Source organism: Crinia signifera, chromosome 12 (assembly GCF_055691185.1).
Source record: "Crinia signifera chromosome 12, ASM5569118v1, whole genome shotgun sequence".
In the NCBI taxonomy this organism is placed as follows: Eukaryota; Metazoa; Chordata; class Amphibia; order Anura; family Myobatrachidae; genus Crinia; species Crinia signifera.
Window position 1 is genome coordinate 71,421,068 of NC_139228.1, and position 13,295 is coordinate 71,434,362.

General features: G+C 48.2%; 1 protein-coding gene across 1 annotated transcript; it reads right to left on the reverse strand.

Moving 5' to 3' along the window:
- Positions 1-3,847: 3,847 nt before the first annotated feature.
- On the reverse strand, positions 3,848-12,493 carry OTUB2 (OTU deubiquitinase, ubiquitin aldehyde binding 2). The gene is made up of 6 exons (XM_083166241.1): positions 12,451-12,493; positions 10,769-10,864; positions 8,725-8,843; positions 8,314-8,398; positions 7,495-7,689; positions 3,848-5,431 (listed from the first exon to the last, which is right to left on the reverse strand). Exons 1-6 carry the CDS (start codon positions 12,451-12,453, stop codon positions 5,225-5,227), a joined length of 705 nt encoding a protein of 234 aa, XP_083022367.1. The 5' UTR covers positions 12,454-12,493; the 3' UTR covers positions 3,848-5,224.
- Positions 12,494-13,295: the final 802 nt, after the last annotated feature.

Below are 13,295 nucleotides of genomic sequence, written 5' to 3' on the forward strand. Positions count from 1 at the left end.
AGGCACACCAGACCAAGCACAGAGACTCCATATTTAGGCAAAATTATAGCCATATGGGAGCAACAAGTGCAATCTGTTAGTGTGCACTCATAAGAGGTACCCGGTTATCAGGGACGGTGGTCACGGAGTTAATTGTGACCTAACCTCCATTAACCGTGGCATTGCATTCCACTGTCTCCAAGGCTAGCATTTATACTGGTTTTGAGCACACAATAAAGAGGTTATTTAACCCTCCGGTGCCAAGATACCAGTAAGTGGCCCGCACAGGTTATTCCCTGTACGGACCACCAGCACATGGTTCTCGACTAATACAGTACACAAATCATACTATACTACATTAGTCTGCCTGCCACCTTAGTTTTAAGAGTGTTATACCCCACCCTTGTCTGTCATTGTATTTTGTTTTATCTCGCAGTTCTTAAAATGTATTAATAAAAGTTAGATTTTATTTTCTATCCATTTTTGGTGCACCGACACAGGACATCTTTCTCCTTGTCTTATCTGTTCTAAATCCATGTCCGAGGTAGCACACCCCCATATATAATACCTATTGGTCTTATACATTGAAATAAAGGGGGTCCATTGTATTACTGTGTCTTGTGCGACCCACAAACAAACCCTCTGTATCCCTCCAAGAGCAGAGATATCATGTGGGCATACACTGAGATGTGATCTTTGGGTTTGCTCATGGTATCTCCTGGGTACCAGCCAATGTCTCCCAGTCTGTATGCCCAGCTTCATCTCTGTGGGAGAGATGTACTAAATCTCGGAAAGATACAGAGGAGAGAAATAAGTACCAGCCAATCAGCTCCTAACCTCCATGTTACAGGCTGCATTTCAAAAATGAAAGATAAAGGTAGCTGACTGTTACTTTCTTTGTCCACTTTATCTCTCTCCAAATCTTAGTGCATCTGCCCCTGTCAGTTATCAGGGTTATTGTATATTATGAGACCATAGATGTGTGTGTTACAATACATAGGGGGAGGGGCCCTAAACTGCACACCCTGGACATATGAGGTGCTACCTGCTGAGACCTGTAGTGCAGCAAGCAGGAGGAGGAGTTTGCAGGTGCACACTAAATATAAATGCTAGACCTTTTAATATCATTGCTATATTGCATTTCTGAGGTTATTAGCATAATGATGTCCATTATTATGGGCTTGTCCACCACGTCCAGGTTACCTCAATAGAACATCATTATGCTAATAACCTCAGAAATGCAATATAGCAATGATATTAAAAGGTCTAGCATTTATATTTAGTGTGCACCTGCAAACTCCTCCTCCTGCTTGCTGCACTACAGGTCTCAGCAGGTAGCACCTCATATGTCCAGGGTGTGCAGTTCAGGGCCCCTCCCCCTATGTACTATATATTGTGTATTCATACACACTGGAAGGAACTAGAGACGCCTTCCTCCTTAACTAGCACCCCACCCACCTGTCCCAGATTGAGTTTAATTAGGTTGGATTCCCAACATTCAAGACTGCACACCGCAGCTTGGCACTATGAGGGTAAGTCCTACTATACATATATGCTGAGTGTTGGTCTGTGGGACTGTGTTTGGGGCGCTGGGCTCTTTGGGCTGCTGTTGCTGGGCTGCTCCATGGCATCATATCGTACACTTTCCATCACCCCTTTAGTTTGTTTAATATATATGTAGCACCCTCCACACTTATTATTACCTCTTACTTAGGTAAGTCTTATCACATATAATTTCTTCTATCCCTTTTACTATCACCTCAATTTCACACTAATGTGATGCCATGGGGTGGTTCTGCTGGGCTGGCCTGGGGGGCCCTGTGCCCTGGACCTGTCTCAGAGTAGTGTTAGGGACTTGTCCTATTGAGGTAACCTGGACGCGGTGGGCAAGCCCATAATAATGGCCATCATTATACTAATAACCTCCAATGCAATATAGCAAAGATATTAAAAGGTCTAGCATTTATATTTATAGTGTGCACCTGCAAACTCCTCCTCCTGCTTGCTGTGTTACAATACAACCTATTGTATATGAATACAAGCGCACTGGTGTCAACCGGGCAGGGAGAGGTGGTGTGTCGGCACTAAGCTGTGAGCCAGAGGGCGGAGTCTGCACTCTGCTGCGTTGGCAGGAGGTGCTGTAGCAATGACTATTATATCGCTATAATACGGCTCTCCCTTAGTCATACAATATGTGGTGGAACAGAAGCACAACCCTGACCACCACAATATTACTGGCCCTATGAATGACAGAAGCACAAGTTACTTAATTTAATTTACTTCGAAATTTCTCAAAAAGAGACGTTTAACTTGGGGGTGCTGTGAAAACAATGCTGATACACTAAGGGGCCCGGGATGCCCAAACATTTAGAAACCGCTGTTCTAAAGTCTCCAAATGCACCATAGGCTACAAATGCGTTACTATCGCCTTCATATAACTAAACAGCACCACCTTGTGGTCACTCCTAGTTCCTCACTGCTATCAGGATTCAGGGGAAGATCTATTAAGCCTGGTACAGTGTCTGGTGGTAACACACCAGCCAATGTGTCCCTAACTGTCATTTTACTGACATGGTTAAAATGAGTCGGGAGCTGATTGGCTGCTGCGCTATCACTGGCCACTTTATCGCCTCCCCAGGCTTAAACATCTGCCCCTGAGTTTCCCAAACCTGTCCGTGCCTCACTCCATTCCCATATGTGACACCTCGTTGGTGTCGGTAATATAGAGTCCCATACAAGCACTGATAGTGAGGCTTGCAGCACACAGCTGTAAGCCAGCCCTGGCCCTATAAGCATACAGGTGACTTGTACATCGGGCAGACTGCACTAAGGAGCATCATTACTGACAGTCTGCTTGTGTACATAGAATACTGCGAACTGGACCTTGCTGTAAAATAATGCTAATGTGGGACCATATTTCTGATTAGTAACCTTACCTGCCTGATATATGCTCAGTTACTTTATGAAGTCCTAACCCTACCGCACAGATACAGCATCATTAACGTTTATGGATGCAAGATCATTAAATGCTCCAGAGCTTCCTCATCTTTGCAGCCACCACTTACGCTACGGAACCTACTTAGGAATCTTTGAGTACCATGCCACCACCCTGGGTCCATGCCACCCTCCTGTGTCCACGCCACCATCTATTACCTTTAGTAAAGTTGTGGCAAGCGAAGGGACGATGATGATATTTGGAAAGCGGCTAACGTAACTGGCGTAAGCGGTGGCCGCAAAGATGAGGAAGTACCAATGCTTTTATCCATGGTCCAGCCAGCAATAATTGTAGACCTGGTTATAGAAGACACATTCACCACAGGTAACCAACCCTCCCCATTTATCCGGGCTTGGGACCAGCAATGCGATCCACATAGGCTAGTTGATGGTAGAGCCTGCAGTGTATGGGGCTCTGTCTGGAGCTGTAGGTGGAGTTTGCAATGTATGGCGCACCACCTGGAGCTGTTGGTTGGAGCTTGTGATGTATGGTGGAGCCTACGGTGTATGGGGCACTTCCTGGAGCTGTTTCTGGAGCTTGCAATGTATGGTGCACTGCCTGTAGCTGTTGGTGGAGCTTGCGATGTATGGTGGAGTTGTTGGTGAAGCCTGCGGTGTATGGTGCACTGCCTGTAGCTGTTGATGGAGCTTGTGATGTATGGTGGAGCTGTTGGTGAAGCCTGCGGTGTATGGTGCACTGCCTGTAGCTGTTGGTGGAGCTTGTGATGTATGGTGAAGCCTGCAGTGTATGGTGCACTGCCTCTAGCTGTTGGTGGAGCTTGTGATGTATGGTGGAGCTGTTGGTGAAGCCTGCGGTCTATGGTGCAAAGACAAATATACAACAATTGGTAAAGCAGCGCTAAACACAGTAGGGGATTGTTTGAAAAACATTTATTAAATCATTAAACAATAGCAGCATTAGTTATGGTAATTTTACAGCAGTAAAATGAATAATTTTCCCAAGTATAAGAACATATACTGAATAAAAATTAAAATGACGAAAAGTTAATTCATGGGAGATGAACACCACTAAATTCAACGTCCTCTTCAATCAATTGAGATTTCCTCAAATATATACAGTAAGCAGAGCCTCAAGATGATCTCACCACTGTAGATATTAGTAGGCAGATGTAAGTCCGAGTCCTCACTAGTTGATGGCATCCATGCTTAATGGAGCTCACCGTTGGAGGAATTTCTCCTTGGGATTTGCAGATTTCTTTGCCTTTAAATAATTTCTTTGTGGGGATCCAATAGTTTGCCCGACTGATGGTTGAAGTAGTGTAGAGGATGGTGATAGGGTGCTCACTCCAATGCCCACCAACGCGTTTCGCTGACTTAATTTCAGCTTTTTCAAGGTGTATGGTGCAAAGCCTGGAGCTGTTGGTGGAGCTTGCAATGTATGATGCACTGCCTGGGGCTGATAGCAAGACGGCATGAGACAACACAGCAGCTGGAACAGGCCAGGAAGGAGTTGGGATAATTTGGTCTACAGCATGATGGTCGACAGTCATTAGATTGACATGGGAAAAGGTCAACATGGTTCTAGGTCGAAAGGTCATTAGTTTGACAATGTCTAGGTCGACAGTCAAAAGGTCGACATGGGGTTTTTCACTGTTTTTTTACCTGAATGTCAACACAGTCGACATGGACACAGTTTAAAATGCACCGCTACGCTCAGCACACTATTTTATTCTCCCACCATGCCCTAGTGGATTATAGAGCATGAAATACCGCATGTCGGCGCAAAAAAAACAGTGAAAACCCTGTGTCGACTTTTGACTGTTGACCTAGACACTGTCGAACTAACGACCTGTCAAACTAATGACCTTTCGACCTAGACTCATGTTGACCTAGAGCCATGTCGACATTTTCCCATGTTGACCTAATGACTGTCTACCATCATGCTGTAGACCAAATGACCGCATCCCGGAAGGAGGTCTCTGGACAGAAGTTCAATAAGATCCCTGCCCACTCTCTGCTATAAGGTCACAGATCTGGGTACAATATTAGTAATAATAGAGAGGCAATGTCTGATAAAGGCTTTCTTTGAGCTTTCTACCAGGAAAGGCTTCAGTGGGTAGGAGGTCTCACTGCCAATGTATGTGTATGACCGATACAGACATGTCGATATATATGCCTGTAGTTCCTTCAGCTCTGATGGTAAGACCTCTTGGCAGAACATGTAGATAAAGACATCATTTTCCGAGTTGATGACCTCCTTGTACTGCCGGGATTCAGTGATACTGTGATGTCACATCTCCCCTGCTCTGTATAACAAGGAGTAGTGATCCTGTGTGTACAGCATATAGATGGTGGGCTTGGCTCCCTCGGGGAAGACGTGGTGATTTACCGCAGGGCCTATTGAGTTCACATATTCTACTTGCAGAGGAATGTCCAGCGCCTGCGTCAGCGCGAGGATCTGGATATGGTCACATACGGTGTTCATGGGCTCCACGTGCTGGAAACAAGGACAGGACAATGAGCACGTGAACAGGACACAGAGATGCCACCTAGGCTAGCTCCGAGCTGAGTAACATACATGACATAACCAAGGACTACACAGGCGCTTCCTAACTCCAGTCCTGGTGCCCCACTAACAGAGCATGTTTTCCGGATCTCCTCATCCTAACACATGATTTGGGCTGGTGCACCCCCAGTACTTCCGCTGGGTGTAGATCGTATTATCAACCACACTTAGGTTGACAGTCATTAGGTCGACATGGATGAAGGTTGACATGGATGAAGGTCGACAGGGGACTAGGTCGACATGGATGAAGGTCGACAGGTGACTAGGTTGACAGTGTTAGGTCGACATGGGTTATGTTGACAGGTCACAAGGTCGACATGGGTTTTACACTTCCCTCAGGCTGACACTGGATGTCTGAGTGTTCTACCAGGCTGGTCAAAGTTTGAAGACCACCAAGGTGGAGAATCATTTCCGTGATGTGGTTCTGAAGCCCTGATGGCAGTCCCTGTGTCCCTCCTTTGCTTATGGAGTCTGCAGAGTGGGGGGAGCCTCCATGCCAATGTCTATAAACCAGTGTTCTAGTGTCTCGCAAGGTTCCTGATCATAGTGGTGGCATTATACACATATGCCCCAATCAGGGTTGCCGACCCTCCCGGAATTTGCGGGAGTCTCCCGAAAATCGGGTCCTTCCTCCCGGCCCCCGGAAGGGTGGGCAACCCTCCCGGAATCAGGGGGACCCCCACTGAGCCCCCCGATCGCGGCATTTATATGCCGCAATCCGCGGGTCTCAGGGGAGGGGGCGGAGCTAAAACGGCACAATCGTGACGTTTTAGCCCCGCCCCCTCCATGGATAACTGTTATTCTGGCTATTTCTTGTAATGGGGGCGGGGCTTAATGACGGCACAGTTAAGCCCCGCCCCCAAAACGAGTAATGCAAGATTCCCCTCCGGGCTTCTCCCGCAGAGGATTTTTTCAAAGTCGGCAACCCTGGCCCCAATACACAAACATATGACCTTAATAGCATACATTTTACTTACCAGTATTACTTATGTAAAACTGGAACATGTTCTAGTGCACGGGTGTCAAACACAAGGCCAGCGGGCCAAATCCGGCCCACCAGACCTCGTCATGTGGCCCGCGCGAGGAGATAGCACGCAGGGGCAGTGTGTCTAAAACAGGAGTGCTGTGGGCCGCTTCCGCGGCCGCCTTACCTGTTCCTCCACTGTCGGCGGCCATGTTCCTGTAGGCACATATGTATGCGGCTACAGAAACATGGCCGCCGGCCTCCACGGCTACGTGGAGGAGGGCCCGGCCGCCTGTTCCCTCTGATGCCCGGCAGTGACAGACACTGGGTGGGGACGTCATGACGATGACGCCGCCCGCCCATGCGTCTGTAGAGAAGTAGGAGCAGGCAGGGAAGCTGGACTGGGAGTCGGGGACAGTGTGGCCGCAGCAAGCAGTGAAGAAAAGCTGGAAGCCGCAGCAGCTGCAGGACAGACGGAGAAACAGTAAGTGAGGATGAGGATCACACTCACAATAAAAAAAATATATATATCTGCTGTTTCCTGAGGTGTCCCCGTGTATAATAATAATAATGCCATGACACCACAGGCTGCTCCTCCTGTATAATCATTTATGTGTCATGGCATTACTTTTATTATATTATACAGTCTGTGGTGTCATGTCATTATTATTATACAGGGGGAGCAGCCTGTGGTGTCATGGCATTCATTTTATATTATACAGGGGGAGCAGCCTGTGGTGTCATGGCATTATAATTATACAGGGGGACCTACAGATGCAACCGGCCCTTTGAGGGTGACCAAACTGCTGATGCGGCCCCCGATGAATTTGAGTTTGACACCCCTGCTAGGGAATAGAAGTAACCGTTAAAGTAACTTCAAGATACTCTTACACCAGGTCTTCTGGAACAAGTGCCCCAGATGTTCCTGCATTTATCAGGCAAGGAGAAAACTTATGTAGAAAGGTTTCTCAGATAAGTTGTTTTTCCTCATACCCCAGTAACTATTCTACACACTGAGTATATGGATGACCTGAGTACAGAAGTCCAGTATGTGCAGTCCGTCCTCTAGAAATGGTTGGTAGATCTCAGCCCTGTTCCTGAGGAAGGCGGAGGTGACCAGTCTCAGGTACTGGACGGCACCATCCGAGACACACGGATGGTTGAAGGCTTTCAGTAGGTTGGAGACAGAACCTTCTCTCTCAGTCATATCTACAATGCTAAGAAACTGAGATTAGTTCAGTTATAGGAAATGTTTTACACCAAAAAAGTAATTGTTATATTACGGCTACAGCACAAACATAAGCAGATAGAAATATAAAACTATTTGAGGCCCTGGACGGGGCCCTCCCTCCATCCCCTCTGTCCCATGTATGTCCCCTCTACATTATGGGGGTGATTCTGGGTGTTCGGTTGCTTGAAACCGTGTTCACACTGCAGACAGGACCCGGTTTATTGCCTGGGTATCCCTATGCCAGCGCTCAGAGATGTCATCATCATCAGAGGCTCCAGATAACGTGCGTATTGCCATAACAACAACCTAGAGCATTGTAAACCTGCAGCAAATGCTTGTCGCACGTTTGTTTGCCCAAATAACTTGTACAGGACCAAGTTGTGTCCATTTCATTCTATCTGTACTGAATAGTGTTCCCGCTGCCATCCTGTTGGCATAGGAGCACCGGAACCAATGTCTCATGCCCTCCGGCCTTGTGATGCACAAAGAACGGACATGGAGTGTCAATGGGCGTTGCCAGCTCCCATGGGGTATAATCCAAACCCAACTGAAATGTTGGGTTTGGATTATTAGGAGAAATGTTGGGAGGAGTAAATATATGTCGTTATAGTAACTTACTGTCTCATAGTAATACTGAAATCGGTGTTCCAAGATCCCGGCTGCTAGGAGCTCCTGTCTGCTATGGATTAAACGTTCTCTAAACCTATGGGGAAGCACAGAGGTGGTTATTGCAGGTATACAGGTTCCCAGTACATGCTGCATAACTGGGGATCTGATGTGTACCCTAGGTCCACCCTATTGTTCGTTCAGGGTATCGCATGTAAAAATGGCACATCAAGTGCCAAATCGTAAGTGAGCCTCCTGGGGGGCTGCCGAGGGAGCTCTAGGGCAATTTTGTCCGACTTGTCCTTAGGACAAGTGGGACTAGTGTATGGGGGCCATACGTCTATGAACAATGGAGGTGTACCACTATGGTTCTGAATTGGGATCACAAAAGGGATTTATTCGGTTAATAAATGCAGCACCCACCTGAGTATTTCCTGCTGTTTACCGAGCAAAGACTCTAAGTAGGCAAAGGCCAGACCTCTATAGAAACAGCTGCCATCGGCTCGCGTTGTACGGACAGCGCAGTATGTGGCCTGGAGTTCCTGGATTAACATTGGAACCGCAAACACACAAGAAGGAAGCACAGGTCAATAGAAGGGCAAATAAAAAAATGGAGACTTTTTTGAGAACTTTCGAGAAAGTTTGTAGATATCAAAAGAGAGAGAGGTCAATGAAAAGTTCCCTGGACATGTATCTGTGACTGTATCCCCTGTCCCAAGTGGGTTCTATTCTCCCTCTATGGAGGTTGTGGACCCCCATGAGGGAGGATAGCACCTGTAAGTTGGGATCCCAACTGTTCTATTGATCATCGGAATCTTAATTGTTGGGAGGTCATCTGGGAATGGTCCCAAGTCACCGACGAGATGACCAAAACCAGACTCCTGTTAAGGTTGGTCCCCCAGGTTTAAATTTGCTTTAACCCAGTGGCAGACCTTGCCTACTTTTCTTGTCTTCTCTCCGGGGAGAAGCCTGGACAGACTTCAGCATCATTTCGGGGCAGGGCTTGAGCGTGATGTCATGAAGCACCACCCCCAGGATGGAAAATAACCTGATTTGCAGATCTCCATGGAGGGGGTGGGGCTAAAATCACACGATTGACATTTTAGCCCCGCCCCCACCTTGGAGACACACAAATTGCTGTATTTAAACGCCAAAATCGGGGGTGTTTAATGAAAAAGATCGACATGGGTTTTTTCAATGTTTTTTGGGGTCTATGCTGACATGTCTTTGTTATCGCCGCAGGGAGGTCATCTGCTACTGACTAACCCGGCAGCTGCAGGTTTGGAAGCTGATTTTCCAGATTCCCAGGGGAGTCATGTGGGTGGACGTCACGTTGCGTTGTGACATCACAACGCATCGTGACATAACATTGTGCAGTGATGTCATGCACTGGACCCGGCTCCACTACAATTACCCCCGGTGGTCCCTTAGTATCCCAGTCAGACACTGGTTGGGGTGGATAATAGTCCCAGTTTTCAGAAGGTCCAGCCGGTCTGAAAGGTAGGCGAGATATCACCAGAGCTAGGATATATATTTTGGAAACTAGTGACAAATACGCCATGCTCCCAGAGGCGCCACCTGGTGTGTGCACTTTGCATGAACACCCCGTCACACCAGGGGCACAGCCATCTGAAAAGGGGGCCTGGCCTAATTCAAGGGGGTGTGGCATCATGGGGGTGACATTTTTTTCATTCTGAGCCTTGTCCAGTATTCCCGGAGATGCTGGCTGCCCCCTGGAGATGGTGCCGTCTGCAGTGCCAGCTTGTTATCTATGACAGGAGCCGAGTGCTGCAGGAGAGTATCACAGTGCAGCAACTGGCTCCTGTCACTCCAGAAGAGCTGGCACTTCTGTGTCACACTTGAGGTGGGCACCCAGGTGCGAGCCGCACCCGGGTAGTAATGCCACTGTATACCTCACATTTGTCTAACCAGCAAATCTTTTCATCGATAGTGTAGCAGGTAAATGTGACGCCCACAACACACCAAGGGCGAGATTCACCAAACTGAAAATGCCGTAAAAACCCAGTTTTCGGGGGTTTTACCGCATTTTCATATGCAGCAAAGCCCCACAGCCGGGGCTTCACTGCGGGGGGTTACGCCAATTCTATATGGCGTAACCCCATGGAAGCCTATGGGCTTCCCTTCACGTCCCCTGCTGCCCCATGCGCCCCCCGCCGATCCGCGACGCACCCCCCTCACCTGTGTCCGGGCAGCCTCCTGCTGTGTTGCCCGGACCAGTGACCTCCTCCTCCCTGCACAGCTACCGAGTGCAGGGAGGAGGAAACGGAGCCCTTAAAGCCGGATAAGGGTGCAGGCAGGGAGGGGGGAACCCGCTGCACATCGCCGGCCATCGCCTTTGAGTTAATAATCACATTTGTTAATGCATATGCGATTATTAACAATGCGAGTGCCGGCGATGTGCAGCGGGGGTTATTAGTGAATCCCACACGGATTTAAAGCTATTTACCTTCAGCTTCCGCTGATACGCGGGGTCACCAGCGTGTTGTTCTATGAATGACGCTATATCGCACTTCTCAGATACCAAACCAAAGGAACTCTCGGTCTGAGAATCAAACAGAAACATTACGGAGTATTAAAGTTGTGTGTCAGAGTTTAACCCTTTCTAGCTGGGAATGTAATAGGACATCCCTCCCGAACTACAAGACAAATAAGGAACTCGCCTTAACCCCACACGGTCCCAATTTCATAGGACTATGCAGACCCTTGATGGCAAATCTTGACACTCCAGCTGTCGTTGAATTACACATCCCAGCATGCCCTGCATCAGATTGGCCAAATAGCAAAACTGAAGCAGAGCATGCTGGGATGTGTAGTTCAACAACAGCTGGAGTGTCAAGGTTAGCCATCAGGGATGCAGACTGTGCAGGATTAGGTTATGGTTTAATGGAAAAGGGCAGCTCTTTCATCTGAATAAAGGGGCCTATTCAGAATTTGGCTCCTGTTTTGATGGTGGGGATCTGTGGATGCACATAGGGGGTTATTCTGGTTCACTCCTTCTGGGAAATTCCTTCTCAAATGGAGGAAACTATGTGCACTGCAGGAGGGCAGACAGGGCCGCCACAAGTAATGTTGGGGCCCGGGACTGACCTTCAGCCTGGGCCCCCAGCAACACCCCCGCACACCGACAAACACTCAGCGCGCGCGCCGCAGCACCCCGCCTCCCCCTACACCCCCCCAATTAGTGTTACTTAACAAAAACATCCCCCTCCAGCAGCGGAGGTGCAGCATCTTCTCCCTCCTCTAACAGTCAGGACTCGGAGCACTCACTGCACAGTGCAGCCTGCAGAGCGCGGAGCCCCTCTGTATCCTAGGCTCGGCGCTCTGCAGACTGCACTGTGTATTGTGCGTGCTTGGCCAGGGGGGTGGGGAAATGCATTGTGTGGGTGCGGGGGGTGGTGCCGTGCCACTGTGGGCAGCTGCCAGGGCCCCTCCAGAGGCCGGGACCTGGGACAGTTGTACCCACGGCACCCCCCTGTCGGCGGCCCTGGGGGCAGATGTAACAGGTGCAGAGAGAGTTAGATTTGGGTGGGGTTTTACTTTAAAGTGAGATCTATTTTGCAGTGTAAAAAGCAGTCAGTATTTTCAAAATAACCCACCCAAAGCTAATTCTCTATGCACATGTTACATCTGCCCCCCTGCAGTGCACATGTTTTTTTTCCATTTAAGAAGGAATTTGCCAGAAGGAGTAAACAAGAATAACCGCCATAGTCCCTAATGCTATTGTCCAGGCCCTGGCTGCGACCGCCTTCGGTGAATTTTTCCTTTGCTCGCAGCTTGATTGACCGACCCCTGTAGCTTCCTGTTACGAGCCCTGTAATAATATAATCAGACTGATCCCTATTTCTGCTAATACTGTCTCCCACATACCGGCACGTTATATAGCCCAGCTGGCTACATAGTATCACAAACATTACCTATTGGTATAGTGCTGATCACAGTATTATAGGAACTTTGTAACAAATCTCTACAATAATAAGTAACAGCCCTATAGGTAACCAGGAAGCTACCGAACAGCTTCTTACACTGTCCAGTGACATACATGACACTTCTACCATTCTACACGCAGAACATCACACACACATGACTGCACAGCCCACCCAGCTGCTGTATACACTACTGAGTACTGACCATGTCTCTGCTGCTATACACACTGTCTTGTTCCTGAAAATCCAGAAACACCACCCACACTGGCCCCACCCCTCATATACACCACGCCCACTTCCCTGTGCATCATCCCACGACTGGGGCGGAGTCTTGCACAGAACTGACCAAAGTACATTTCAAATCTAGAGAACAGTAATAGAACGTGTCCTAACGAGACGTTTGTGACCGGAACAATCTGCAAAACAGAATTTGACTGAAAAGGATACAGTTATTACTAGGCTTACCATACTGTCCCTTTACACTGAGACACTCATGAATTACACAAGTTCAGTGGTGGTGGTAGCTGGGGGGGGGCTGCTTTTCATTCAGAATATACAATAATAAATGGGCCCCATACTATGGTAGGGTGTGGATCATTAGGTAACCAGCATGTTGGTCGACAGTCATTAGGTCGACATGCAGCAATGTCGACATGGGTTAGGTCGATCAGGTCGACAGTCAAAAGGTCAACATGAGGTTTATCACATTTTGTTGTCCCGAAACGGGCAGTACAGATGGTGTAATGGTTAGCATTACTGCCTCACAGCACTGAGGTCATGGGTTCTATCCCACCATGTGTTATATATACAGGGCAGTACGGACGGTGTAATGGTTAGCATTACTGCCTCACAGCGCTGAGGTCATGGGTTCTATCCCCACCATGTGTTATATATACAGGGCAGTACGGACAGTGTAATGGTTACATTACTGCCTCACAGCACTGAGGTCATGGGTTCTATCCCACCATGTGTTATATATACGGGGCAGTACAGATGGTGTAATGGTTACATTACTGCCTCACAGTGCTGAGGTCATGGGTTCTATCCCCA

Bases quoted from the DNA above. Each gene is read 5' to 3' on its own strand.
- OTUB2 (XM_083166241.1), bottom strand. The intron at 8,399-8,724 runs GTGGGTGCTGCA...GCTTCCCCATAG, and splicing joins AAACAGCAGGAAATACTCAG to GTTTAGAGAACGTTTAATCC. The intron at 5,432-7,494 runs GTCATCCATATA...CCTTGTTTCCAG, and splicing joins TACTGGACTTCTGTACTCAG to CACGTGGAGCCCATGAACAC.